General features: G+C 38.5%; 1 protein-coding gene across 1 annotated transcript in view; it reads left to right on the top strand.

Annotated features, from left to right (window-relative positions):
• Positions 1–27848, top strand: part of CUNH1orf21 (chromosome unknown C1orf21 homolog) — a 125559-nt gene that overhangs the window by 24183 nt on the left and 73528 nt on the right. The window contains exon 2 of the mRNA XM_011364547.1: positions 8837–8931. Within this exon, the coding sequence (XP_011362849.1) occupies positions 8837–8931 (95 nt within the window). The remainder of the gene's footprint in view (positions 1–8836; positions 8932–27848) is intronic.

Here is a 27848-nt window from a genome sequence, read left to right as displayed (position 1 = left end):
GAGCCATGTTCTCTCTGGCCTTGAACCCACTTCACCATCCCCTTACTTGAATCTATCCTTCCAACACACACTAGTGTTCTCAGAACTCCAGTGGGATGTGTTACCTCCTCCAAGACTCCCCCAACCTTGCTGAGGGGGGTCCCCGCCTTCTGTGCGTATCACAACCGCCCCACACATGTGCTTCTCGTAGGGGTAAAGGCTCTGTGCTCTACTTGTTCATTTTCGTATCTCCTCCCGCGCTGGCTGGGAGCTCCTTCAGAACAGCTCCTTTTCCTAGACGTAACCTCAAAACTGAGTGCTACATTCTCTGACACGTAGTAGGTGCACGATAAATATTGCTGAAGTAAAGAAGGCAAGAAACGCCTGGACTGGACTCAAGAACTGAAAGCAGGCAGTTCCTTCCACTTTTTCACGTCTGAACTGAAATCAAGACGTGTTTTTCCCAGACCATTGTGGGCCAGAAATGTGTCCATAAATTGCTGTAGTTTACAGAGAACTCATAGGAGTCAATAAGAAAAATGCGACAACTCTCATAAGAAACAAAAGGGCAAAGGATATGAAAAGATGCTTCACAAAGAAGGAAGGAGAAATGAATGATCCACCATGGGAAAAGCATTCGGTATCATTAGTAAATTTCAAAACATCAAACCAATATAAAAATTAGATACCATTTTCACCCTTGAAGTCATTGCATGTTTTTTAATACCCCTTTTTGGTGAGGGTGTGGTAAATGAGTTTTATAAAACACTGAAACAAGACTAAATAGAGCCAGCATGACCACAAGCATTTTTATTATTTTTACAATCTCTGGTTTTCGAATATAAACAAGCATTAAGTTTCACTAGTGAATAAAGATACAACAGGCTTCCGAGAATTGCCGTGTCACTGACAGTAAGTTCTTTGGATCGTGAGCTGTCATACTTCCCCTAGTAGCAACCCAGTGGCCAGACACCTCCACGTCTACTCTCCACAAATCTAAAGTCTAAAAACGTAATTTTCCTGCTTGTTATTTCTGAACGACTTATATTTGTACACCATTAGAATTTAATGTATCAAATAACCTCATTTTGAAATTAGTTTTTCCTTTCTTAGGTTGATTTGAGTCAAACTCTGAAAAGAACTGAGAATGTTTGGTATTAAATGCACCAAAGCCCGGTTTAGAAACGTTCAAAACATTTAGAATGGGCGGTTTATGATGACCCTAGAAATTGTTTAGTAATAATTATGGCATTGAAAGGACACAGCCACTTTCCGCAAGTGAGGATACAGTAATTATCGTGAAGGGCCCGCATGACTCAGAGAACCGATAATGGCAGATGAGGCCCTTCAGCTGGGTCTCTGCTTTGAGCACAAGGTCGTTGCAGATTTCGAGTCAGCCCTGGTGACCCGTGGCAGAGCGGCATGTGGCCGGTCAGCGCATGCTCAGGGACGTGCTCCAGTAGCAGAGGGCTTCTCAGAGCACGAGCCTTCCCCTCGACATAGCTGATTTTCCTCGGGCACTGTTTCCTGGCCTCTCTCCTTTCCCTTCCGTGTCCCTGCATTGCTTGTCACAGAGCCCAGCATATAGTAGGTTCTCAGACTCTACTGCAGAAATGCTTTCCAGATGAGGAGAGTTTAGAAGGGCACCCCAGGGTTAACTATGATCAAGTCACCAAAGCCTTCACTGTTCTCGGCGTTCTAATGCCTCTGCAACAAAATTCTGTTCAGATAGTATAGTCACTAACCTGTTGCTGTGAAAGATAAGAAACGCAGAACTGTAGTTTGGAGATGAAGGTGTTAGGAGCAGTGACCGAGTTCAAAGGCATAACACAGTAACATAATAGTTAAGGATGCGACATGGGATCTGAAGTCAAACACCTCCACCATTCACGAGCTGTGTAAAGGAAGAGAAGGAGGGAGGGAGGAATATTAGCTGAAAACTTTTCAAATTTGACCAACGGTGGTAACCCACAGATGCAGGAAGCTCAGCAGCCCCCAAAAGAATAAAAACTGGGGGAGACTGGCTTATCCCGCTTCCAGCCACAGCAGACATCCAGCCCCAATATTGTCCCTTTATGTTGCATCGCTTAGAATTGCACCAATTGGAGATAACTGATTTAACACGAATCATCTTCTGATTGGGCATCCCAAGGAGGCCGAGATGATATAAGTTTGCAAAATGACCTTTGAGACATGCTTTGGCGGAAAGCGGCAATAGATGGGGTGGGGACAGAGCCTCTAGGAGAGCTGCAGAAGGCACTGGAGGCTTGGGGAGAGGCTTACACGGAGATGTAAAATGGGTTTTGAAGGGGAGGTTCTTTGACATCAAAGATGAACTTCATCTGTTTAAAATATTGGCCCAGTTCAAGCCTTACCTGGAAAAAAAGAGAAGGAAGTGTTTCCTTTCTCCTCTCTACCTCCCTGGACCCCATGACCACTTCCTCCCAAGACCAAGTACCGAGTTGGTGGGTACTCTCAGTGAGTGGTTCAGCTGCATTAAATTAAATGGGTTTCCGTGGCGTAATGGAAATGAAACCATATCTTCTTATGTCGTTTCTGTGCAAAAATGTACTTGAGGTGCAAACCTGTAAAATGTTGGGGTTTATTGATTGTTCTCTTTTTGTCGTTGTTGTTGTTTTGTTTTTTTAACTTTCAAGTGCACTCATTGCTAGAAAACACCGGTAACTTAATTCCAAACAGATCTCTGACTCTTCCAAATTCCCGGTTCCAAATGGTTGAGAGCCATTAGTGGGACTTGAAGGGACTGGTCCTCTGTGCCATCCCGGCATTGCTCATCAGTGGAGGCTCCTGAAGCTGCAGGTGCTGAGGGTTGGGGGAGAGGAAGAAACAATTAATTAAAGAGAGGAGCTATGCTGTGAAGAGACATCTCAGCGATATGACCTCTTCCTCCACTAAAGATGAAGAAGTTACTTCTTGAGGCACAAAGCTGCTGGGCTTATTAGAAAGTCGAAGTGATTTTTTGTATGTGTGATCAAGAGGCTTTTGCTACATTTTGAACCAAGCTACACATATTATTATATATTTGTATTATGTATTATCTCTGGTATTCTCAGTCATATAAATATTATTGTAATTAGTTTCATATTTACTTAGAAACTTGAAGTTTATGCAAAGCCTTCATCAGAGTCAAACATATGATTAAAGGAACTCTAGCTAATTATTCGGCTCGACCATCTTTGAACTCAAGAATAGCCCAACAGTATTCCATATTAAGGTCCAAAAATTCAATTCGATCTTAAGCTTGGAGCAGTTTATAATTAGTATAAATCACCTCACATGTGAAGAAAATAACTTTAAGGGAGTTTGGGGCAAGTTTTAGAAGTGAAAAGTGAGAACTTTAGAAATTTGGAGGCAGAAGAGATACTCGTAGCCAAGAGAGATTTTAAAAGATTTTATAAAGATAGACTTGGGTGGAATAGTCTTTGGATCAACTGAGAGATGGGAACGAAATTCCAGCTAGGGGAATAATATATATTTTAGCTCAAAAACCTCAGTGTCATTCAGCCAGGTATTTCACGTTGTAGAATCCACAGACCAAAGGTGGACTTGAAATGGGCAGTTTCACACCCATTGTACTTATATGCAAAAATCCAGAGAATGATATCATCATCATCATCATCATCATATTATTATTATTATTATTATTACTATTGTTATTATTATTATTATTATTTTCCCTCATTAGAGATCTTTTTTCTTCCTTGGAGAATTCAGAAGGGGAAAAAAATGGACCCCTGAGACAGAAAGGACCGAAGCACTCATTAGGTGAAATATTTATGTATGAACTAAGGTCAGCTCTCTGGTGTTTTTATTCTCTCTCTCTCTCTTTTAAAGGCTTTATTCAACACCCTCTATGTGCCAGCCACTTTGAGCAAAACAAAACAAAACATAACAAAAAAACAGGCATACAGAAACCAAGCATGATAAACTGTATCTGATGAGCCCCTGAAAAAGACCAGGGCTTAGCACACAGCGCATGTCGAATGTATGTTTGTTGAATGCATAAACCAGTGGAGGCTTGAACAGCTGGTGGGGTGGACAGAGTCCTCCGAAGCAAAGGCCACCTTCTCCTAATGCAGTCTACTCATCTGTCCATCTTTGGTTTGTAGTGCCAGAGAGTCCCGCCTCTTTGTCCTTCTGGTAAAGGGTTTTCTTTCCACAGTTACTTTCTTTGGAACAGCCTTCACCCTTTCAAACAATCATTCTGCCTATTCTGCATTGGAATTTCACCTGTTCATTCCTGTGCCCTCGAAGTAGGCTGAGAGTAGGAGCTGAGCCAATGTCCATGTTCAAGTGGAGAAACAAAGGGAGATAGAAGAGCAGTGTTGGGTCGTAGCCCCGGCTTCCTTTAAATAATGACCCAGGGTATGGTTAAAAGATCTCTAAAATTATTTTTTATTTTAACTGAAGTAATATAGGCACATAGTAAAAAGAATACTAAAGGCGTTTTATGGATGATAAATCCCCTTCTCTCCTCATTTGTTAACACAGTTAAGTCACAGTTTTTGGTTAAAGTAATTATTGATGTTTACGTTATGCTTTTTGTTATTATACCTTAATGGATTTTGTGCATTATGAATAGTGTTCCTTGCAGAACCAGCACAGTTTTCTAAAGCATCAGCTAACATTTATTGAACATTACTGCGGACTAGGCACTGTTTTCATATTATAATTCATGTTATTCTGTGTGTGAGACTAGGTACTGTAAATATTCCCATTTTACAGAGGAAGAAACTCAGGCACAGGTAGGGTAAGTAATATGCCCAAGTTCACATGGCCAGGTGTTCTACCTCTAGAGCTAAGCTCTGAGCCACTGTGAATGTTCGTCTGTTGAAAAATCCTACCAAGGAAGGAAGTACTGGAATTTAAAGTTGTGTCAGGATTTTGGGACTCGAATTTTAGTTAGCTTGAGAGACAGAATGTTCAATGGGAGAAGCCCAAGGGGAATAAGTTTATGATAGAAAGCAGAATAATTTATTTTCATAAATATTTCTTGTACCTCCATTTCCTGAGCATGTAATAATAATTAGTCTACCAGAAAATCTTCATGCAAATTCTAAATGAAGAGGCAGGCATTCCAGAGCATTCGTTAAGATGCCCAAGATGTTGGAACAATTATGCTATGAGGACATTAGCACTGAATTTTTGAAATTTGGATAGTCCTGGAAAAGACGAAATTTCTTGTCATATGTGTCATGGATCAAAAGAAGCCTAGGTGAGAAGGTAGGAAAGTAGGTACAAATTTCACCATTTTAGGAAACAACTGTAAGATCTCTTCTTACCTCAGAGAGTAGCATTTATAAGGTTCTTTTCCCTTCTTCCCCCTCCCCCACCTAATATGTATACTTACGAAAATTACTAACTTTTTTATGATTCTGACATTATAAACTCACCCCAGCAATCATTTCCATCTATTTGACCCCTTTTAATGTTCGTTTTGTTAATTATAAAAATAATCTTCTATCTGCGAAGCTTAGGAGAACTGTGATAGGGCCAGTAAGTTGTCCAGAATGGAAGAATTGACAGGATCCAGAAAATGGGGACGATTCCATACTCACCTAAAGCAAGTCCAGCCCACTGATCCCGCTCCAGCTCTAAAAATGTTAACATGTGTACATGTATATTATATAGTTCACATTGAAAGTGAGGTACAGAGATTTGGCGGGAAACATTGTGTCTTCGATGTGACGCCACAAAAACAATCCGACCCCTCTCTGACGCAATCTGAGGAATAAAATGCTAAAAATATCAACAAGGCTCTGCTTTTACCTCAGATCTGTCATGACCTGCACAGCTTGCAACTGTTTACATAGAGAAGACGGGGAGGTTCTGAACAGGGCATCAGTCTGCCGTTTTCTGACATGCATTTTAATAAGCCACCTGACGAGATCAACAGGAGGAAAAGAAAAATTGTGAACAGGTGTGAGGGAGCCAGAGGAAGATGGTCTTGCTTCCCTCCCTCCTCTTAATCAAGTTGGTGCATTGTTCTGGAACAGGGTCCTCCAGGCTGGTGACAGTGGCCTTGCTAATAGCCTCCACTGTGGGATCTGATTAAGGGGGCCCGAAGTCCCACGTCGATCCCCCTGTGCCTTAAACAAAAGGAAAACTAGATTTCTATAGTGCTGGATTCCCCGTCATAACCCGAAATGCTCCATTGGTCCACACAGAGGCCCGTTGGCAAGTGCTGTTCCTGATGGCTGCGTTGCCATGGAAATGCGTGACACATTTGTGATAAGTTGTCTGTTTCCAGATGGACATCTTCATTCCTTTGAGAAATTTGACAAGCCATTTTTAAGTATTTGCTTTGTACAAATTGTGGCTTATCTGAGGGTCTTGCTGGCTTTTTTGTTTTATGTCAAGATGGATTTTTGTGCAATGTGTTGTGTAAGTAATAATGATAGGTCTGGCTTTGTAGTCGTGGCTGTTTGCTTTTTTTTCTTTCTTTCTTTCTTTGTTTCCAATTATAGTGTGTTCCTCTAACACAGCGCTGGCTAGCCAGCCATCGTCGTGAGTGACACACTGAAACCTATCCTTTTTCTAAACTGGCGATGACTCTGTCTTGATGTTTTTTTTTAAAAAAGCCTGTATTTGGGATAATGCTGCTTTGAAAGCCATGTAGCCAGCAGCTTTTCCATTTCATTGAAGAAAAATATTAGAAAAATATTAATAGTTTGTCTCCTTCTCTCAATTCAGTTGTTTTCCCTGCAGGGATAAAAAGAGACAAGACTGAGTATTGCTCGGCTGCTTAGGCAGCAGCTCTCGTGGGCTGTGGCCCAGCGGATGGGAGAGATCAGGGGACGAGGCAAGGGAGTCCCTCTCTAGAAGAGGCCTTTTTGCTAGGCCATCTTTCAGAAGCTTCTGCTTAGGTCCTAAAATGTGCCTCACCCATTCTATCATGTGAGTGTATGGGTTCCGTAGCCAAAATCATAAGATTCACTGGAATTGCATTAAAATGTATGTGTGTGTGTGTGTGTGTGTGTGTGTATAATTCATACTTAAATAATTAGAGACTCGCCGTAAGTAATTAAGACTACAATTCAGATGAGTTAAATGTTAGTAATGATCCCAGCGAACCGTGGTTTATCAATATTAATGTCCTAAACTGAAGTTAAGGAGGCCCATCTTGAACTATTATTTTTGCCTTTATTTTTATCTCTGTGTAATTGTATTGGAAACATAATCTGTCAGTGTCTTTTTATTTTTAATTTATTAGCAAGTGCTTTTCCAACTCCTGAGTAAATAATCCTTAATTAAACGTGCCAATTTTATTGATTCACTTTCATTTTTTTCTCTTCTGAGTACCAGGAATATGAAGTTCTTGTGCATTGTAATTGTGGATCAGAATCCATTGACTAACTTGTTAGTACATTTAGGACTTGTTTTCCTACAGGGCTCATCCCTGTAACCTCATACCAGTCTTTCTAATTTCTTTAGAAAGAAGCAGAAACAATAAACTACCTTGAATTGTCAGGCGGAAAAAAACAATTGGCTTAGCCATGAACATCGAGTCTTTATCTAAATACATGCAAACGCATTACTTTCATAAGGATGATAATTTTGAGAAATGTTTGAGCAGCATAATTAATGGGAGAAATGTTACGATCACAAATGTCTTTGGGAGATAGTGTGTTAAGGGATCGTATGAGGAAGCCTAAACCTACATAGAAAAGGGTATTATTAATAATAAGGCAAAAATTATATAAGAATATAGTCATCGTATCAAATTAATCACAGGTAATAAAAAAAACATCGTAACTGCCTAATCTGAAGTACAAAGTCTCTTAGCGGCAGACATCTTTCAGGTAACCCATCATAGAAATTATTCCATGCTGTATGCTAGGCAATTGTCAGTTTCTTGGTTAGTGAAATTTTCTAATTTCACTTTCCTGTGATTTTTCCCAATAAATTAAACTAAAGATGACTCAGAATTGCACCTATTTTTGACATTAGAGTGCCCAAGTCATATCCTGTTGACAGGAATCTGATGAAAATGTCATTATCGTCATCACCAGACCTCTATCCTGGAGAAGAGCTTAAGTTACAAATTTGTCCTGAGTTTGTCCCATGACGTCTATCAATGTTGGGATTTATCGTAGTCTCTCTCTGGCTGTTGTGAAGTCTAGGTCCCATCCATGGCCCACTATGCTCTGCAGCCTTGAGTGATATTCCTATTAGAGCCATTGGCTATTATGGCTCTTCATGCATGGGACTCTACAGAGAGATTAAAGAGAGAGAGAGAGAGAGAGAGAGAGAGAGAGAGATGCGAAATAATTGCAGACTACTCCTCATTTAATATGGAGATCACGAATAGGAAAAAATTATTTCCCAGTCGTTCATATCTATTTGTTGACCAATTAACCAATTAAGCTCTGGTCTTCAATGGTACTTTTTTTTTCAAAAGAGAGAAAGTAAGGTATGAATGTACTGCTGAAAATTGCTGCCACAGGTATCATGAGCTAATATTCTCATAAGGAAAATATTCGTTCATAAAGTGAAAAATCTTCCTTCGACCACAATGTGATCGATGTGTCCTGATGTGTATCAGTTCCAGATTGTCTTTAGAGATGGAATAACCTCTGTTTCCTCTCTGTGAAAGGACCAGGCAGGGCCGCTGTCATTAGCTGTCTTTGTGGTGGTAAACTTTTCCCAGCAGACAGAGGAGAGGGCCTCATAAAAAGAGTCTGATTAAGCTTCTTCTAGATGGTTTCAAATAAACCACAAGGACACGGGGAGAAGGATCTAACAAATTACGCTATTGGGCTTTCCTCACTGACACTTTCCGACCGTTATGAAAAAGTTATAACGTGTCTTTTTTGTTGTTGTTTTTGGTACATAGATGAATATAGGATCAAACCGGTGGAAGAGGTCAAATACATGAAAAATGGGGCAGAAGAGGAGCAGAAAATAGCAGCCAGGAACCAAGAAAACTTGGTAAGAATTGAATTTTCTTGGTAAGAAAAGAATTGAATGGTCTCATAAAACAATGTATTTTGGTGACACCGTTGTAATAAAATCTTGCTCTGCACGTTAAAACTGCGGCTTACACATTGGCACAAGATTTCTTGAAAACTCTGTCACTATTTATAGCTTGCCTGGAAGCTGCAGCGTTACTCCTGTATCCTGTTTGTTTCTGAATAAGCCCTTCTTTAATCTTGATAGAGAATGCTCCAGGGGAAACAATAGCAAAATCATTAGTGTTTTAGAATGGTTACATTTAAAGGAGAAAGCATGAGGTAAGATTGAGATTTATGGGGAGAAGACCATTATTTTCTCTTCTTTTTCTCCGCCTCCTTTAACTATTATCCAGGTCAGAGTAAATGCCTAAGTTTCATTATTCTGGACATACAGTGTGCTTGGGAAGCTGCCTTTCAAAGGAAAATAATGTACTTATAAGATAGGTCTTCATCAAAATAGTATTCCACATTCACGATGTTAAAGGTTTTGAGTTAATGTGAGTGTTGTAATGATCTGACGCAGAAAGTTAGGAACCTCTTTCTTTAATATGAATCGATGTACATATTTCACTTTAATATTCCATCTCTATAAAAACGTTTAGCTAATCGTCATTTTAGATGTTTCTTAGAAGAGGTTACACATTGTTAAGAATATGCATTTCTTCAGTCGTGCTGGAGCAGAGTTGTTTTTATATTTTATTTTGGGATTAATTATTTGCCATTTTTTCATGTTTGAGCGAATGCATTTTTAAGACACTTGCAATGTCATAAAATATTTTCACTTGACTTGAACTTCTTTTTCTGTTTTGTTTTGTTTTGTTTTTTAATTTCTGCTTCAGCAGAGGGAGTTGGCAGAGTATTAACCAATGCTCATGAGTATTTAAGGCTATTTTCCATAATACGTAATTGGCTAATTCTTTTTCCTCTATTCTTTTCTGAACATATGACCTGCAGCTCAAAATAATGAAGTACCAACAACTGAATGTTTTAGACCATTTTAAAGGAGTGAAATTACTTTATAATAAAATTTTGCTTCAAAAGTGGGATTTGGATTATCACTTAAATCACAGAGAGTCATCATAGCTATGGTATATTTTAACACTAACGCTTAAATCCAGAAAATGGTGGAAGTTAATATCAGACTTTTTGCATGAATTTTTTTATACTTATAGATAAATAGAAGTTCTTGGTAGTTAAAGCTTTGGTAGTCGTTTCTCTATTTTACCGAAAATCAGAGTTTGTCCTCGCTTGATATAATTTCAGCTTGAATTATGAATTTTACAGCTCGTGAGATTTTCCTCAGTGCGTTCTCATCATATTTAGGTCCGATTCAACATTTTTCTTCCTCTCTTAGTTACGTACTCTGCACCTCCTTGGTGATGATGTATACTTTTTCAGCATAGTGGCCAGAATCAGTGCAAGTGCTTTTTTCTGCAGGCTGAATCTAGAGATTCAAAAAGAGAAATTTGCGGTCTTATTTATTTGTGGATCATCTGTGACACCTGCACACCCCTTTACTGTGCCAGCCAATCAGAGTCCAGACCTCTGGCAAGAGTTTTCAAGTAGATAAAGACTTGCATGGAGAATGGAGAGTAAGCAGTTTTACTTGATTTTGAGATTTTTAGACAGCTTTCCAAAATTAAATGATGTTCAGTATACTCCGTTCTTTGAGATGCATAATCAGGTATTGGCCGTGTATGTTGCTTGAGAAAGTAGCCTCCTAAATTTGAAGCTTACATTGGAAAGTGGATGAAATCGATTTAACAATTCTTGATTTTTACATCCATTAAAATAATCTAAGAGTCAAGAAGTTTTTATGTTTCAAAGAATGATTTTACTTAAGAGGTAGGCCACAGTGTTTTTTTAAAGTTTTTGTTGTTGTTGTTTGTTTAATTTTGGTTTTTTTTTTCCTCAAACTATTGCATTTTGGGTTTTTTTTTCCCTCAAATGTAACCAAGGCCAGATGATGTGATGGTGATGACAGTGGGCTCTAAAGGCAGAAACTGCTCTGCCACTTGCGGGATCAAATTACTTCTCTAAACCTCCCACCAATCACCTGGGGGAAATGACAGTGCCTCACGCTAGTGCTATTGTGAGGATTACATGAGATGATGGTTGTAAAACTTTGAGTACAGTGCCTGGTCCGTGATAAGCACCTGAAAAGGAAAGAATAAAAGATGTTAGAGTCGGCATTTCTTTCCTTTTTCCTTGATGTGAATCAGTGAGAGATTTCTAAATGAAAACTTTAGGTTAATGCAGTGTTCAGTGCATCTTGAAAGATCTGGCTCTGGAACTATGAAATTATTTAAACAAATACGTTTTGAGCACCTGTTATGTACAACTCCTTTACTTATATTGGGAGACCCACGGCACCTGAAGTCACTGTCCTCAAGGAGCTTACGGTAAAGTTGAGAACAGTTCAGCTCGACAAATATTTTATTGATTCCTCTGTGTAGAAGGCTCTGTACTAGAGTCTGAAGAAGAAAACAAAAATAAGGAAGCCTTAACCTCCAGGTGCTTGTATTGCGTAAATAAGGTAAGCACTTTAAATAAAACAGGGTAAGAAGGTGACATAGAAAGCAATAATAGAAAGTGCTGCCGATATCAGAGGAGTGAGAGATCTTGTCTGTTGGGGTGTAGGACCCACTTTATGAAAGAGCTGGTATTTACAATGGGCGGAAGGAAGAAGAGCGCCTCAAGCAGAAGTAACAGAGATGGAAAATGCAAGACAGATTTAATAAAAAGCACATAGTCCTGTCTGGGAAATAAGAAGGAAGAGGAGAAGGTGTCAGCAGGAAAGCAATGGGAAATCAGGCTCGAAACGTAGGTGGGGTAATATAGAGAGCCTCGGTGTCCACCCGTGAGGTCCGGATTAAAGACAGTCTTTGAAAGTGTTCAGTGAGAGCTTAGCAGGATAAGATTATGATTTGGGAGTTTCAGGTGTAATGTGGATTGGCGTGGGGATCATTCATAATAGTTTTTGCAAGAGACAGTAAGCCTGAAGCAAGGTGGTAGGGAGAATAGAAAAGATTTGGGTTGGGTTGCAATAGAAGCAACAAGATTTAACAGCTCATTGTAGACATTAGCAGGAGACAGAGGAATCAGGAGATAATGGTAATACCAAGACTGTGACCTCCTGGAAAGGTGACTGGTGGTGGTGAGAATAAATAATAACCTTAATGAAATGGTAAAATCACTAGGAAGATTGTGTTTGATGAAAATACAAGGTGTTCTTTCCTTCCTTCCTCCCTTCCCTCATCCTTTCTTCTTTCTTTCCTTCATTATTCATTATTTATTCTTGCCCACCCTTAAAAAGATCACAGTGTCGTCCACAAGAGTGGAAGAAGTTAAGCCACAGATCACATGACGATAAATTAGGTGCAGTAACTGAACACCTGTTCTACCAAGGTCTTAGGCTCCGTGCTTTGGAAGACTCTGTGTTTTAGGAACTTGCAGAACATCTATGCGAAGTCTAGCAAAGAACACAAAGCTCAGGAGCATTGCCTGAGCTATGTTAGGTGATCAGTATATTTTTGTTCGCTTGAATGGATGAATGGATGAATGAATAAAAGCAGTTGCTACCCAGTAGTGTGCACATCTTCTAGTCGCTTGGGCCCATCATCTGAGGCTGATGATGAATCATTTATATGTTAATCACTTATATAATCCCAATAGAGAGATGTGTATTTATCTCAACTTTCATCATTGCTAGACATTATATATTCCACTTTGCTTTGCTCAGACCTTAATTCCTTCTTAAGGAAGGTGGTGTAAGTCAGAAATTATATACAGATATAAAGCAATATGGGTCCTGGCTTCATTGTTTATAGCTTTATAATTTTTGTCAAATATCTAAAGCTTCGAAACTTCAAGTTCCTCATCTGGAACCTGGAAATAACAAAATTGTTGAACTATTAGAAGAAAATAATATGTTTAGAATCTTAGGGAAGGGAGGCTTTCTTAAACAAGACATGGAAAGCAAAGCTACGGAGAAAGAAAAGTAGTTTATTTCATTAGTTCAAAATTACGTACTTCTATGAAACAGAATAAATACAAAAAATGTAGCTAATAGGCAAAAGCCTGGGAGAAAATATTTATGACATCTAAATGGCAAAGGATTAATATCTGGGGTTTATGAAGAACACTTGTAAATGATTTTTAAAAGATAATGCGTTAGAAAAATAGGTAAATGAGATGAACAGATGGTTCACAGTAGAGGATATTGGGCAATAGGCATATGAAAAGATGCTCCACGTGGATGGACGCTCTCTTACCCACTCACTGCATTAGAGGCTCTCGCAAATCTCTCTCTGAAAGGTGCCGACTGCAGCCAGGGTGTGCTCACCTGGACGGCTTGTGGGCTGCCCTCTGGGACACCTCTGTGCTTTGCTTCTCAGTTAATTGTGTGTTTTCCAGGAGCTGGTGTGATGGTTCCCAAACCTGTCATTGTAATTATGCAATTTAATTAAGTAATATGTAAACCAATGAAACACAGTGTGGAAAGAGAGTGATTTCAGTGAAAATTAAATTCAGTGCTTTCGAAAGTCTTGATGAAATCACAGAACTAAAAGCTCGCTGTTAAATTAACGTCTGCACTCAGATGATTTCACAAGATCTTTACGTTCTCACGTCACATACAGAACCAGGGCATCTTAGATGTGCACTAGAAGGGTATATGTGAAGCTCCAGCCAGTGGTTCCTCACTTGAGAGATAAACCTTGCTCCTAAATCAAAAGATGGGAGAGGAAATACACATCTATGTTTTTAAAATAAAATAATATGCTTAATGTATATATGCGTTTTTATGCTGTCCTGCCTGCACTCATTTTCTTGTTTAATCACCAGTCCAGATGGTGTTGCCGAATGTATCTATTATTATAGTCAAGGAAATGCAAATTAAAACATAATTCTTCAGACTGGCAAAAAATTGAAGTTTGATCGTGTATTTTGGCATGGTTGCAGGAAAGTATGTATTCATATAGTAGTGGGAAATGTCTTGGAAGACAATTGAGCAGAATCTATTAAAATTTAAACACATACGCCGATGACACAGCAGTGCCATGTCTCGGTCTTCACCCGCGCAGCTGCCTGTGTGCGTGAGGAAACTTGCACCAGACTCCTCTCTGCAGCGTTGTTTCTATTAGTGAAAAATTAAAAATCATCTTCACGCTTATCGATAGGAGAACAGTATAGCTGTAGCATACCAGACAGCAATACAATAGAATGAGGTGGAGCTTTATAAAATTATCATGGAGAAATCATGCAAACTGTAGAATGGATATGAATAGTATGATACCATTTAAGGTTTAAAAAAAAACATTGACATTTTCAATGATGGTGAGTGTATGTGTATATGGTTATGGATTCATAGAAAAACTTGGATGAATGTGTCCCAAATTACTAACAGTGGGGACATAAGCATGCTGAGGCCGTTTTCTCCTCTGCAAAATGGGGACAGTAATTGAACCCACTTTGGCAGGAAGTTGTGAAAATTAAATAAGCTGTGCCTGTAAACTTTTAGCAGAGTTTTTGGCATAAAAAACTGTCAATAATAAAGTTGCGTTGGGTGGGAAGGATGAGAAAGAATGGATGTGAAATTTAATTTTAATGTTATTAATTTGTAAAGAAAATTTTAGGATATCATTCGTGTGATTTAAAATTGATTTTTAAAAGGGGATAATAATAACAAAACTAATTTTGACTACTTAGGGATCTATAACGTAATTAGAATTATGTCATTGGCTCATTATCTTAAATATCCTCAGTTTTCATCATTCTCTCATGTCTGATTAACAAGAAGCAGTTAAAAGAAAGCTCAAGGATCATCCAGCTTCACTTGACGTAGGTTAACAGTTTGCATATAAATAATTTAAAGGTAAATTTCCCCAGACTTGGCAGTATCCAGTCCCCATGGCCTCTCAAAGCATCTTGACAAATAAAAGACATTTCAGGTTTAATTGTGAAGTGCTCCCTCTTACTCTACACTAAAACATTGTCTTGTTTTCATTGATTAACATTTGTCGTTCTTTATCTGTCCTCCCTTTGGAGTTAATATATCATTTGGTGATGGATATCTTTGTTTTTGTTTCTGTTTGGTTTTGGGGGATATGTATTTCCTAGATTTACATGTATGACAGTGGCTTTTGGTTCATTATTTTCAAATATCTTTGAATAAAGGAGAAGATCCTTTTCTATCAGATGACATGCATCATGGTTGGCTGAGCTTTTGATTTCCCTCTTTAGCATAGAATTGAAGACTGATTTGAAACACCCTTGCATAAGTCACCTGCTCCCAAGTATAATCCAATGGCAAAATAAAAACAGTGTTCTAATGTGTTTTAGCAGGAAAGGAGAGTAGAATCAAGCTTTAAGCTTGACTACATCCTCCTTCTGCCTGTTCAGTTTGCGAGAGCCTCCATATCTGTATCCAATATGTTATATTTCCAATGAATGTCAGAACATTCAGTGGCAGCAGTGAAGACTTGGAGATTAGGAGATATTTTCGGTAAGAAGAAGTGCTCCAAAAACTACGAGAGCTCTCTCTGGAGCAGTGGTATTCAGCTGGTGAAAACCGGGACGTGTCCTTGTCCCATACAGTACGCCGTGGTTGAAATAGTCCAGTGTAGGGGGCTAGCGTTCTCCAAAGAATCGGATTGATTGACAGCTTGAAACAAAACAGAAAAAATAGTCTGCAATTCCACTCGCCAATGGAAAACTAAATGCTCAAGACCACAGTTACTATCACTCTAATTATTAGACTGTACCCATGAGGAGTAAAACGCATGTGAATGAACGTGGCAAATTTTGAACCAATAATGGTTGTTATACTAAGATATATACATCTCATAAAGATGTTCTCATAATTAAGAACTCTCTGAGAGTGGATGGATTTAAACTCTTCTTTTTAACAAGTACAATCATGTTCACTTACTCGATGACTCTTTGAGCAGCTAACATACTAGCAATCTGATTTTTCTGTTTAAGATTGTTTCTCGTGATCTTAGGAATGACTGTTTATCTCTGAGTGTTCATCTTCAAATGGAAGGTCAAATAATTATTTTTAGAAACAAAAAAATGCAAAAGACGATGACTTCGAGTTGTCCCAACTTCCCAAGTCATTTAAATGTTCCTAGTGCTGTTGAGAATAAGGTAAAATAAACCAACAAAAGTAAACAGAGTCAAGCTTCATGAAGCACCTCTTGCCTTTCCTTCTTCCTTCCAGGTGCAGGTTGGATTTGAGCTCAGGCTGGGGCTGGACTGGGTTGCAGGGGGAGATCTGGGTTGGAGAAATTCTAGAGGACTGAGGGGTCCCAAAGCGAAGGGAAGATACAGAGCGGTCCTGAAAGTATCTGATTTAGACAAGAAAAACCTCTTCTAGAGCAACTTTATAGACATCGCTTTAGCTCGAGTCTCGTCCTCACAGGTCGCCTGCTTCTAACACAGTGTCTTGTTGCCACTCGCTGCCTTCTCAAGCACGTGATGTAGACAGCACCCTCAGGTTCTTCCAGAGGATGAGAGAAATAGCATCAGGATCCCAGATATGATATGCCTGAACCTTTTAGTTTCTTAAGGGAATAACCGCTCCTGTGAGTAGGGGGTTTGGCGCTCTCATCCTCTTTCATTCTGCTGGTGGAGTCATAGAAAGAATAGAAGGGAAGAATGCTACCTCTTCATCGATCTCGGAAGATGTCCTTTGCCCAATGAGCATTTTTGTGTTATTTGAGCCGGGCACATTCAAGGTCTTACAGATTCTCCTGTCACGGTGCTTATCGTTTTAGGGTAGAGCAGGATAATTCTCTAAGGATGCGGGATTGCCGAATCAGCCTTCTAAGTTTCAAGCGTCGAACCAAAGCGAAGTTCCTGATTCGGGAACAGAATGTTAGGAGGACAAACGGAACTCCTGCAGAAGTGCTTTGTAAACATAAAGCCCGACAGGAATCATAGCAACTGTTGTTGCTACCGAAGGACACCTGGGTTTGTTTCTGAGCTTAGTTTGCTATTTCTTGGTGGAAACAAAGGTAGGGCGCAGCATCCGTCTGGTGTTACGTAAGAGTTCATGCCTAGTCCCCTCGAATAAAGATGTCTCATCATACACTTCACTCCCTAACAAAGAAAGAGCAATATAATAGTCTGCTCAATGTATACATAAATCAATGAACTGAAGGTGGTTTTTGGAGCAACTCCCATAATCGTCTGAAAAACTAGGTATAACAAGATTGAAATCCTGTTGCAAATAGCTTTTTCTTTCTCTTTTTCATACTAGTACACTGAACTGACCATGTGCAGGTAGACACACCCGCAGGGTTTTGGTGCAACATGTCTCTCGAATAAGTCCTTATTTCACGGCACTCAGTTCTCACTGTCAGCTAGGCATTGTCTGGGCACCGAAGGAATGTAAGGATTGACGCAGCACAGCTGTGACTCTCAGGAAACTCAGGAGGAGACAGATATATACACTGTAAGTCTCTGATCGTGGCCCTCATGAAGTCTTGGGAGGACAAGAATGGAATGGTGGATCCTGACTGAGAGTTCTGGGGAGAGTCACAGAGAGCTGGCATTGTAACAGGGCCTTGAACAAAAGCAAGTTTTCACTGGCAGATGTGGTTTGGAAAGGCATTTCAAGCAGAAGGAATAGTGCGAGCCAAGCACAGAAACGTGGCATGAATAAGGAGTGGATTGGGAGGCCGATGGAGCACGTTGTGAAATGTTTATTTGGTGAGTTGGTGTGTGTTAGCTGGTTTTTTTTGTTGTTGTTTTTTAGTCAGCACATTCATTTCTGGTTTACAAATAGCCTCATTCTTTAACCAGCTTGCAACGTTTGTAACTACAGGATAAATAGAACAGACCTCTGGTCATCTAATTTAAAGATTGAGGGCGTTGATAATGATTCCCCTTTTCCTAGCATTGTTGCAAAGTCTGATGGCTTTTAAATGTGCCTTCCTTGGATGCAAAGTGCTGTCTACAAGTTGTTGACAGTAGTTACCGACCTTCTCCTGCCCAGTAAAGAATAGCTTCCAATTTATCCTCTGAAACTTGCCCTGTTTAACCTTGGGATGTGCAGCAAACACAAACGATGCCTTAGATTTAGACTTTTGGCCTCTTCTCCAAGAGTGATACCCTGATATTTAAAGAGAAGGTGGAAAGAAGCCCTTCTTCAGAGCTTGATTCTGTTTGATCCACATGGTTATTTTGAATATTGGATTTATCTCGCCAAAACATGGATGGGTGTTGTTTTACCCAAGTGGCCCAGTAACAACAAGAGTGAGGAGAAATGAGTGACAACTGAGAGGGCGACCTAAGACTCGATCACCATCATTAGACTATCTAGAACAACAGTGCAGGGGCGTGCCTTTCCTGCAGATTGTTCGTATTTCTCCTATCTCCTTTGTGATGCTAAAAATAAAACCAAGGCATATAAGTTTCACTCATCAGTTGGCAAACTCAGTGAAGTAGCTTCACTCGAAATTAATAATTTAATGCCCTGGAGGCAAGAGTATCAAAAAAAAAACCCCTAATGTTTCCAAGAGTCTGGGCTTTGAGGTGTGTCTCTTCTTGTGGACTTTATTTGCGAGCAAATAACACCCAGTATCAACAGGGCTACAGGATTCACCAGCACTGTTTGTTTTTAAAAGGTTCATGGTAATTTTGACAACAGATTCTATACCTGTCATTCAGAAAAGAGAGAAATAAATAACCAGGCATAAAAAATTCATGCATCTTCCTCAAAGGCAGGAGGATGTATTGTTTAGCTTGTCAGCATCATAATAGATATATATGGAGATGTCATTGTAACTGCCTGCTTCATGTTTATAATCAGTCTAATTTAATTTATTTACTTGGTGCTCTGCATGATAATAGATGCCAAATTTCCTCCTTTGAAAATTAAAACAATTGAGAACAGCAATGATATTTTCCAAAACTTAATGAGCTGGCTCCATTTTTTTTGTTCGTGTCAGAGTGTCATAGCACAGATTTCCATTTACTGGCAAACTTCTGCTCTTCACTACATCATTTGAAGGCTTGCTTAACTGCAGGCAAAACTTAAAAAAAAAAAAATTTATGGATTTGTACAGTTGAGAGCACTTAGACCAAACACAAGACAAGAATCTGGTGATTGGACTTAGAAGATGAAGTAGAGTTTGACCTCAGAAACGAAGCAGAAGGTTCATTGCTGGAAGGGAAGTGTGGCCGCGCTGACACGAGTCTGGGTCCCCTAGTTGCTAACCAGGATTCCTTTTCTTCTCCTGAGTCTGAGCCTTGCAGAACCGGAAAAGAACGTCAGGGAATACCATCTATAGAGAAAGAACAGAAAATCTCATTATAGTGAAGTGCTTCACAGTCTGCGTGATATCTTAACACTCAGAGCGTACGAGCTCAGATCAAAGAATCCGCTGGCCAGGAGCTAGTGGTCTAGTGAAACACCATAAACAACACGTAGCTACTGGATTTGGTTTACTCCTGTTATTCCCTATTTTACCGTACTTTTTAAATTAACTTTTCCCTGATTATAAATGTTTTACTTGCTTGAATTATTTTAAAACATCTTTGGGAAATGCAGAAGTAAATAGAAATAAGTAAAATCAGTCATTAGCTTCCTAACAATTGTTTTATGTTTTATTTCTAATATACATAGAAATATAATTTTTTTCTGGACAAAAATGGACCCGAATGGCTTACCAAGCTAAACATAATCTTACCTATGTCCAGCAACCATGCTTTTAGGATATTTTCTCATGTGATTTGAAAAACTAAGATCACATGAAAACCTTCACATGAGCGTGGTCAGTGGCTTTATTCATAGTCACCAAAAAATCTGGAGAGAAACGCGATGTCCTCCAGTCCTTCAGTGGGTGAATGAACAGACTGTGGTCCATCCACACAATGGGATGTTATTCAGTGATAAAAAGAATGAGCTACCAAGCCTTGGAAAAAACATGGATAAATCTTAAATATTGTCTAGTGAAAGAATCCAGGCTGAAAGGAGGTAATACAATATGACATTGAGAAAGAAGCAAAACCATAGTGATGGTAAATAGATCAATGGGTTTGGGAAAAGGAGGGCTGAATAGGTGAAACATGGGATTTTTTTAGGATGGTGAGACTATTCTGTATGATACTGTCATGGTAGATACATGACACTATGCATTTGTCGAAAGTTATAGAACTTTACAGCACAGAGTGAACTTGAATGCTTGCAAATTTAAAATAACATTTAGGAGGTCAGGGGATTCTAGAATAGAACGTAGACTGACAAAAGAACCTTACAAATATATGAACAACCTCACTGAAGGTGGCGGGGGGGGAATGTGCTGACCTAAGTAACTTGGAAATGAGACTGTAAGACTAAAAGTAAAAGAAACTATAATTGAGCACTATGCTCTTTTTTTTTTTTTAACTACAGAGCTAAGAGTTAATTCTGAAAAGACTAGAATTAATTAGCAGATGCTGGGTGGTGAAGCTGGGCTCTTGTTGTTGGAGTGGGAGACACAGTGGGACATGTCTAGAAACATCCTGTGGCAGTGGATTAGAGTTGGAGACTTCAGTGTCAACTAATGTTTAGCCTAATATAGATCAGATGGATACATGTAGGAAAATTGATAGATATGTGTATACATAAGCATAAACATATTCACACGCATATGTAGGCATGCATGTATTTGTATACCTATATGCATTATATGTATAGATATATGTCTTTATACAAGTATGTGCATGTATATACATGTGTGTACACAAACATAGATACATGTGGATACATAAGCATAGGTACATATGTATACACAAACATATACACACACCCAGACACACATTTTCTTGCTCTGTCAGCTTAGAGGACCTAGAAGCAACGACACCCCAGTAGCAGCAAGCTGTTCATCACCCAGAACCAAGACTCCTTAGATAAATGGCCAACTATAGGGCTGAGGAATATATAAGATGATCCTGGAGATTCTATCATCTCAGAAAATTAGCAAGTGCCAAGGTGCACTGGAGTATTATGTTATACTATATTATATACTAAATATACTAAATATATAAATATTATTATATATTTAGTATAGGATACAATGCCTTTACTTTATACAAAGTATAGAACAAATACCCATGAGTCCATACTCATGATATGATTGATAAATGATTCAATAAATAAATGGAGAGTATTTGATAAATCTCCTGGGCAGAAAATTCCAAATCATTTATATATCACTTTGCCTTCAAGGAGGTGGAGCATGACTTCCCACTTCTTAAGTTTATATTGTACATAGTGACTTTCTCAGAAAAAAAAAAGTGCATTATGGAAATGAGGAGAAAAGGATAACTTTCCACTGGAGAAACCTGACACACACTACGTCAGGCAGGTGATCAAAACCAGCATCGACAGTGGTAAGTTGTGTTGATAGCATGTACTCTTGATATGATGTGATGAGAATGCATTTTATCTCTGTGGTCTTCCTCCCCAAAACCCAGAAGTTCAATCTAATTATGAGAAAAACATTAGACAAATGCGAATTGCAGGACATCCTACGAAATACTTGGCTAGTACTCCTGAAAACAGTCTAAGGTCATCAAAAATAAGAAAAATCAGAGAAACTGTCACAGGGAAGAGGAGCCTAGGAGACATGGCAACTAATGCATTATGGGATCCTGGAACAGAAAAAGGACACTAGGTAAAAAATAAGGAGCTATGAACATTGTGTCAATGTTGGTTCATTAGTTGTGACAAATGTACCATCCTAATATTAGATGTTAAGAATAGAGTAAGTAGGGCATAAGAGAACTCTGTGCACTATCCTTACAACTTGTCTGTAAGAGTAAAACTATTTTTAATTGTAAAATTTATTTAAGTATAAAAATGGACCCGTACGGACCTATGCTATATATACTATGAATATACCATATGAAAATACCACCATTTAACTAATACTTTCATGAATAATTTTCCAAATACTTTGTGTCTCCAGTCATTTCCTTGGGATAAATCCCTTTACATAGGATTATTGAGACATTTATATATGATACACAAGCGCGCGCACACACACACACACACACACACACACACACACACACTTAATTACCCTCTCTCCAAAAAAGAAATCTTACACCAACTTGCCTTTTTACCCCCAAAGTATGTGAGTGACCATTTCTCCTGACCCTTTACAACATGGGGAATTTTACAATTTTTAATTGTTGTTACCTTGTATCTTTTTGTTCTGATTTGCATTTCTTTTATTACTAATGAGTTTGCACCTTTTAAAATGTGCTTATAACTTAAAATGTAAGGTCCACCAGGATGAGAACCTTGTCTGTTTTGTTTGGGAACTGACATAAGGCAGATACTAATAAATATTTGATGAATAAATGAGTAAGTTATATTTCTTATGTTTCACTTTTGCTGGAATCCGATATTTGCCTTTCATTGGAACCTAGAAAAAAAGCAAGATAAAAGAATTGATTAATTCTATTCTTATACATGAACATAAAACTGTAAAACTGGGTATCTTCATTAAGAATTCCTAAGTAATGGCCTCTTTGGACATTATTCAGATAAGTTGGCCCATCTTTATCACATTCCGTTTGAATTTGACTGAAGATATTTCCCCACAGAAACACTGCATAAGATGGGAAGAATTGTGACATTTAGGGAATCATGACATCAGCTGAAAAATTATCCTAGATTAAATATTCTTCTTGAGTCAGTCACCCATCTATCCATCCATACATTCGTTCAACTAGGATACAGAACTGGAAAGCGGTATTTTTTAAACATTTGAAATATCCGTCAGTTCTTCCAACGGTGTTCAGTTAAACATAAATATAGCTGGACACTGTCACGTTACTGGCTGCTGGAAGATTTGGATCATGCAGCAGGTTTCAAACTCACGAAGAAGAGCACCCTTACTCAATATCGTGGACAGAGCATCAAAACTTATAAGGTTCCTGCTTTCATCTCAGGGCAGCTTGGAGTCTTGTAATGATGAGATCATTGAACTGAGATGAAATTCTTTGAACTGGTTACTATGGGCTTATTTGCTTCATTGTAGAAAATATTCTCAAAGGTTATTGCTTAAAGTATCCATCAGTTTGGGGAGTAGTTTGAGATTACCTTCTAAGGATACCAATATTTTTCGAGTTGCAGCAATGGTGAATTTTTTTACTCTTTAAATTGTTAAAGACTGTTCTGCTTCTCCGTTTTTGCAAATGGTGATATTTTGCTTTGTTGGAAGGCAAAAATAAACATACCTGCAGGGATGAATGGAAAAAAATAACTTTTATTTTGAACTTACCATTAACTAATAAAACTTCCTTTGTTTTTATTTTAATGTAAATTTTGGTTATTGTAATAATTACTTTCATATCATCGGTTTCCATGGAAAATTAGCTTCCACTTGTAGCATCTTAATTTGTCATCAAATTATCATAAAATTTACACAGTGTACCCTTTCTACTTTATTTCAGTGTGATTGGTTCAAAGGGTTCTCGTTTTACATATTCATTTTATTTTATCTTTTTGTTTCATGACATCTTTCTTTTCTATCATTTGGCTTTTGTGTTTTTTTTTTTCATTTTAAACCAAGAAGTCATGTCAGCATTAAGAAAGTTTGGCTTAGCATTCTGATTGTGTAAGCAGAAGCCAAATCAGTTCTGTGATATGCACAGGAATTTTGTGATCGGGTCATGAAACATAACAAAAGACTTAACTCCAAGAGATGTTTGCTTGTCTTAACTGACCGAAAGAGCATGGGAGGAGTACCTCTGGGGAGCAGGGTTATGGGACATTCTTCTTCTTTAAAAAAAAAAATTTGCTTTCTGTATTTGAAATGTTTTCCTCCTTAATGGACGTTTATGACTTTTAAAACTCAGGAAAAGGAAATTATTAAAAAGCGTTTAAAACACAAGGATTTACATTCGTGTTACTTCAAACGTTAGTTGCTTTTTTCCCCCCTTGTAATGGACATCTTCATGAGAGGAAGGAAAAGGAGCATTCACCCAATTTCCATCCCAGTTGAGAACCAGTAGAAATGTCATTCCAATTTAGGTGGTAAATTAATGAATATAGCTGTATAACTTTTTTCACAATTTTTTTTTTTAACTCAGAAGGTAAAGATAGTCACATGTAGACAAATTGCTTTGGCTTTTTTAGGAATGCTTTAAAAGATACAATCAAAGAACTGTTCTGAAATTATTTCTATTTAGCAAAATAGCAATAATTTTTTAATTTTATTATTAGAGTTCATGAAAGAAAACTCAAATTAACCAAATTACCAAGAAATGGACTGTGCTCATCAAGTACCACAATTCCTTCATTCTCGCCTGGTTACGGAAAGTTTTTTGAAATATATCCCCCCTCTCTTTGTTAGTAAGTGCAGGATTTTGAATATTAGTAAATTTTTCTTTCATGATTTAGTATCTTGCCTGGCCTTAAGGTTATTGTGAAAACCACTAAAAACTGAACAATGAATCCAGAAACCGAGGAGATTTGGCTAAATCTATGTTAGCCTTCTGACATCCCCTAGTAAAGAGTTCACTTTTTGTCTACACATTATTTTCTCTAATATTTAACCTATAAGTATTGTTGGAGCATCATTCTATTGCCAGCATCCTATTCTTTACCTTGAGATCACTAATGCTGAATTCTCACCCATCAACTCAGGTGGGATATGGCAGGTAATACAAACATAAATGAGGTTATAGAAATTCTTAAGCCATTCAGAAACTAAATCATGTTTGGTTATTGCTTTAAAAAGAATTATTTGACAGCCTGGTAAACTAATTGCAAATATATCTAATCATTTTGCCAAGAACCCACTCTGGTTTCTGGATGAAAATGATAGCGTCAGTTTTGAAACAGAACATCTCTGTATAACCTATCCAATGAGAAATAACCCAAAATGTAAGAATGTTTATATAAGTACATTTTCATCATCCCTCAATTCTTGAAAGGAATAACCCTCAACAAGAGTATTGCTTAGCCACTACTTGAGGTATGTGTGATATTTTTATATATCCCCACCCCCCCCCACCCCAAATCTGCTCCCAGTTGCTTAAAAAAAACAGTTGCTTCACTCTGGAAGAAAACTAACAACACCACTTTTCTGATTATTATTACATAACAAACCACCACAAAATGTAGTGCCTTGAAATAACAAGTTACTGTTATCTCATGATTCTGTAGAGTGACTGAGTTTAGCGAGACGGTTCCTGCTTAAGGTCACTCACACACTTGCATATGGACGTTAGCTGGGTTGCAGGCATCCTAAGGCTCAACTGTGCTAGATATTCAAGATGGCCTGTTCACGGGGCTGGCGATTGATGTCGGCTGTGAGCTCAGCTGGGGCTACCGACAAGTGCCTACGTATGACTTTTCCACGTGGCTTGGGCTCCTCGCAGCATGATGGTCTGAGTGTAGTCACGCTTCTGCCCTGACAGCTGGCGTCCTGGAGGCAGCAGCACTTCCTCCCATTCTGTTTTTTGGAGCAGTCATAGGACCTGCCCAGATTCCAGGGAATGGAAAATCTGGCTCTACTTCTTGATGAGGAGTGGCAAGGTCGCATTACAGAGGAGCACTAACGGGAGATACTAGAGCAGCCATCTTTGGGAGCTGAAATCTGCTACAACCCTCATCCCGTTCAAATTTCAAGGTGGGTAGGGACCACTGCATGTGAAAAGTATTGTGGGAAAGAAATCCCACTGGCTTCAGAAACCTGAATCAGTCCTTGGATCTGATTGCTATCTAAAAGAATAGCTGACAGAGAAACACATCTACTTTATTCTTGTGTCCCGAGGAAAACACTTTTGATAAGTACCAGATACCCAAAAGGCTAAATGTATCTGATCTAGAGAAACATAAAGTCTTCTCAGATATAGGCCAACCTTGGTAATGAGCCTAAGAAAAGCAGTCTTTGGCATCAAACTTAGCCAAGCTACTTTCTAACTGGATGACCTTGCTCAGACTCCACAAGCCTTCTTCTCTCGTCTATAAAATAGGAAAAATGATTTTTATGTTTCCGTGTTGTTTTGAAGAATAAATACAGTAAGTTTTGTAAAACACAGCATACTGCGGCATATAGTAAGTGCTTAATGAAATATTGCTGCTTTCCTCTTATCTCTATTTTCTGATTTCTATCTGTATCATATGCCCTCAAAATCTGCCAGTTACGAGAGGGTTTTAGGCACTTCGGTACTTGTTAACTCAGGTTTTACTGTATTGTTGAACATCATCAATAGGATTTTTTAATAGAGTCTGATTAATTTCAGTTTCAGGCCTTTGAACTTATAGTATCATAATCAATATTACTAATTTTCTACTTTTCTAAAATGTTTCCCAGTATGGTAGTTGTTGTTGAATCGTTACGTTTAAAGAGAAAGACCATCAGTTTTATCTTAACGTCTAATTTTCAAGTTTAAATTAGTTTGTTATTGGAGTTTGAGAAAGAACAAATAAAGCAAATTACAGTACAGTACAAGTGAAAATGCATGTTTAACTAGAATTTGTTGTCACTCATTAATGAGGAAAAACTGTCTATCTCTAGGCAGCCGTCTTGTCTCAAGAGCCTGCTAATTAGCTAAATATTTGGCATATCTCAATAACCCTAGTAGCCTATATAATTAAAATTAGCTTTGAACATGCAGTATCCCACATCTTATCTTCCTTCTTGAAAGCATCTACTTCAAATGAGAGCTTTCTAATAATAGTTCCTCAGCTCTGAACTGATCTCAGGATAAAGAGAGAGAACATGTCCACCAAATGAATCTTTTTATTTTGTATGTTTTTAAAGAATGTTTAAGTGGGAAACATTTTTACTTTCTCAAAAGGTTCTATCTGGTTTTAGAGGGATAAGTAAATATTTTATGGGGTGAGAGCTCCCAATCATTGAAAAGAATATAGAAAGATTCGACATAGATGGACAACTAGTTTAACCTTTTAAGTTACTCATTTAATTTTTACACGAAATTCTAGGAGCATCATGAAATTGAAAGATGTTTTCAGGTTGGCACTTGTATAGTAGAACATGCTACAAGTTGAAATATTTTATCGAGAACCTAGGGAAAGAAAATGTCCCAATACCACTCATTCATTCATTCAGTCAGTCAGTCACTCAACAGATACTACTCAATCACCAGTTACATGCCAGTCACTGTCTTTGGTTTGGGGAATTATGAAGAATACCTACAGTCCTCTCCAGAAGGGGAAGGCAAGTCAGTGAGCAGGCAGTTTCTATGGCCTAATGAGTAAACACGTGGTACTATGCAAACTTAACCCAAACTTAGTTTACTGGGGAAGTCTTCTGGGTGATGGGGTCCCTCGATGTTCTTATTTAGCTACGCTACCTTCAGGATCAAAGCTCTGAAAAACAATGTAGAGAAATATGGGCTCCTGCCGTTTTATCTTTTGTACATAGCAAATGATGCTCTGACATTGACCAGTGATTTGGGGGAGAAATCCTCCATGCTGGAAGTGTTTGTTGATTTGGCAGATAATGGTTGAGTCCTTATCATGTGCTGGGAACTGTGTTTGAAGACAGGAATACAAAAGTACACAAAACTGTAAAATGGGGTTTTTGCCTTTATGAAACGCAGAGTTTGGAAGAAACAGACTAATAAGAAGCGTAGCAACAATATGGTACATGCTTACTTAAAAGCACAAATTACTGTTTAAAAGAGCAGCAGATAAGGGAGCAATTAATTATGCCTCTCAAGGTACAGGAGGGTGGAGCCTTGAGGGGTGAATAGGAGTTTTGAGGAAGACCAGGGGCGGAGCAGCAGGAGCAGAGGCCAGGGTCATGATGTCAACTCAGAACTCTGCAGCTCCGGAGTGAGGAGAGTGTGGGCAAGTGAAGGACTGTGTATAGCATCCTAACAAAATTGGACGCATCATCATGTAGCGACAGAGCACCT

Source organism: Pteropus vampyrus, unplaced genomic scaffold (assembly GCF_000151845.1).
Source record: "Pteropus vampyrus isolate Shadow unplaced genomic scaffold, Pvam_2.0 Scaffold98, whole genome shotgun sequence".
Taxonomy (NCBI): domain Eukaryota; kingdom Metazoa; phylum Chordata; class Mammalia; order Chiroptera; family Pteropodidae; genus Pteropus; species Pteropus vampyrus.
This window is presented reverse-complemented; position numbering and strand designations above follow the sequence as displayed.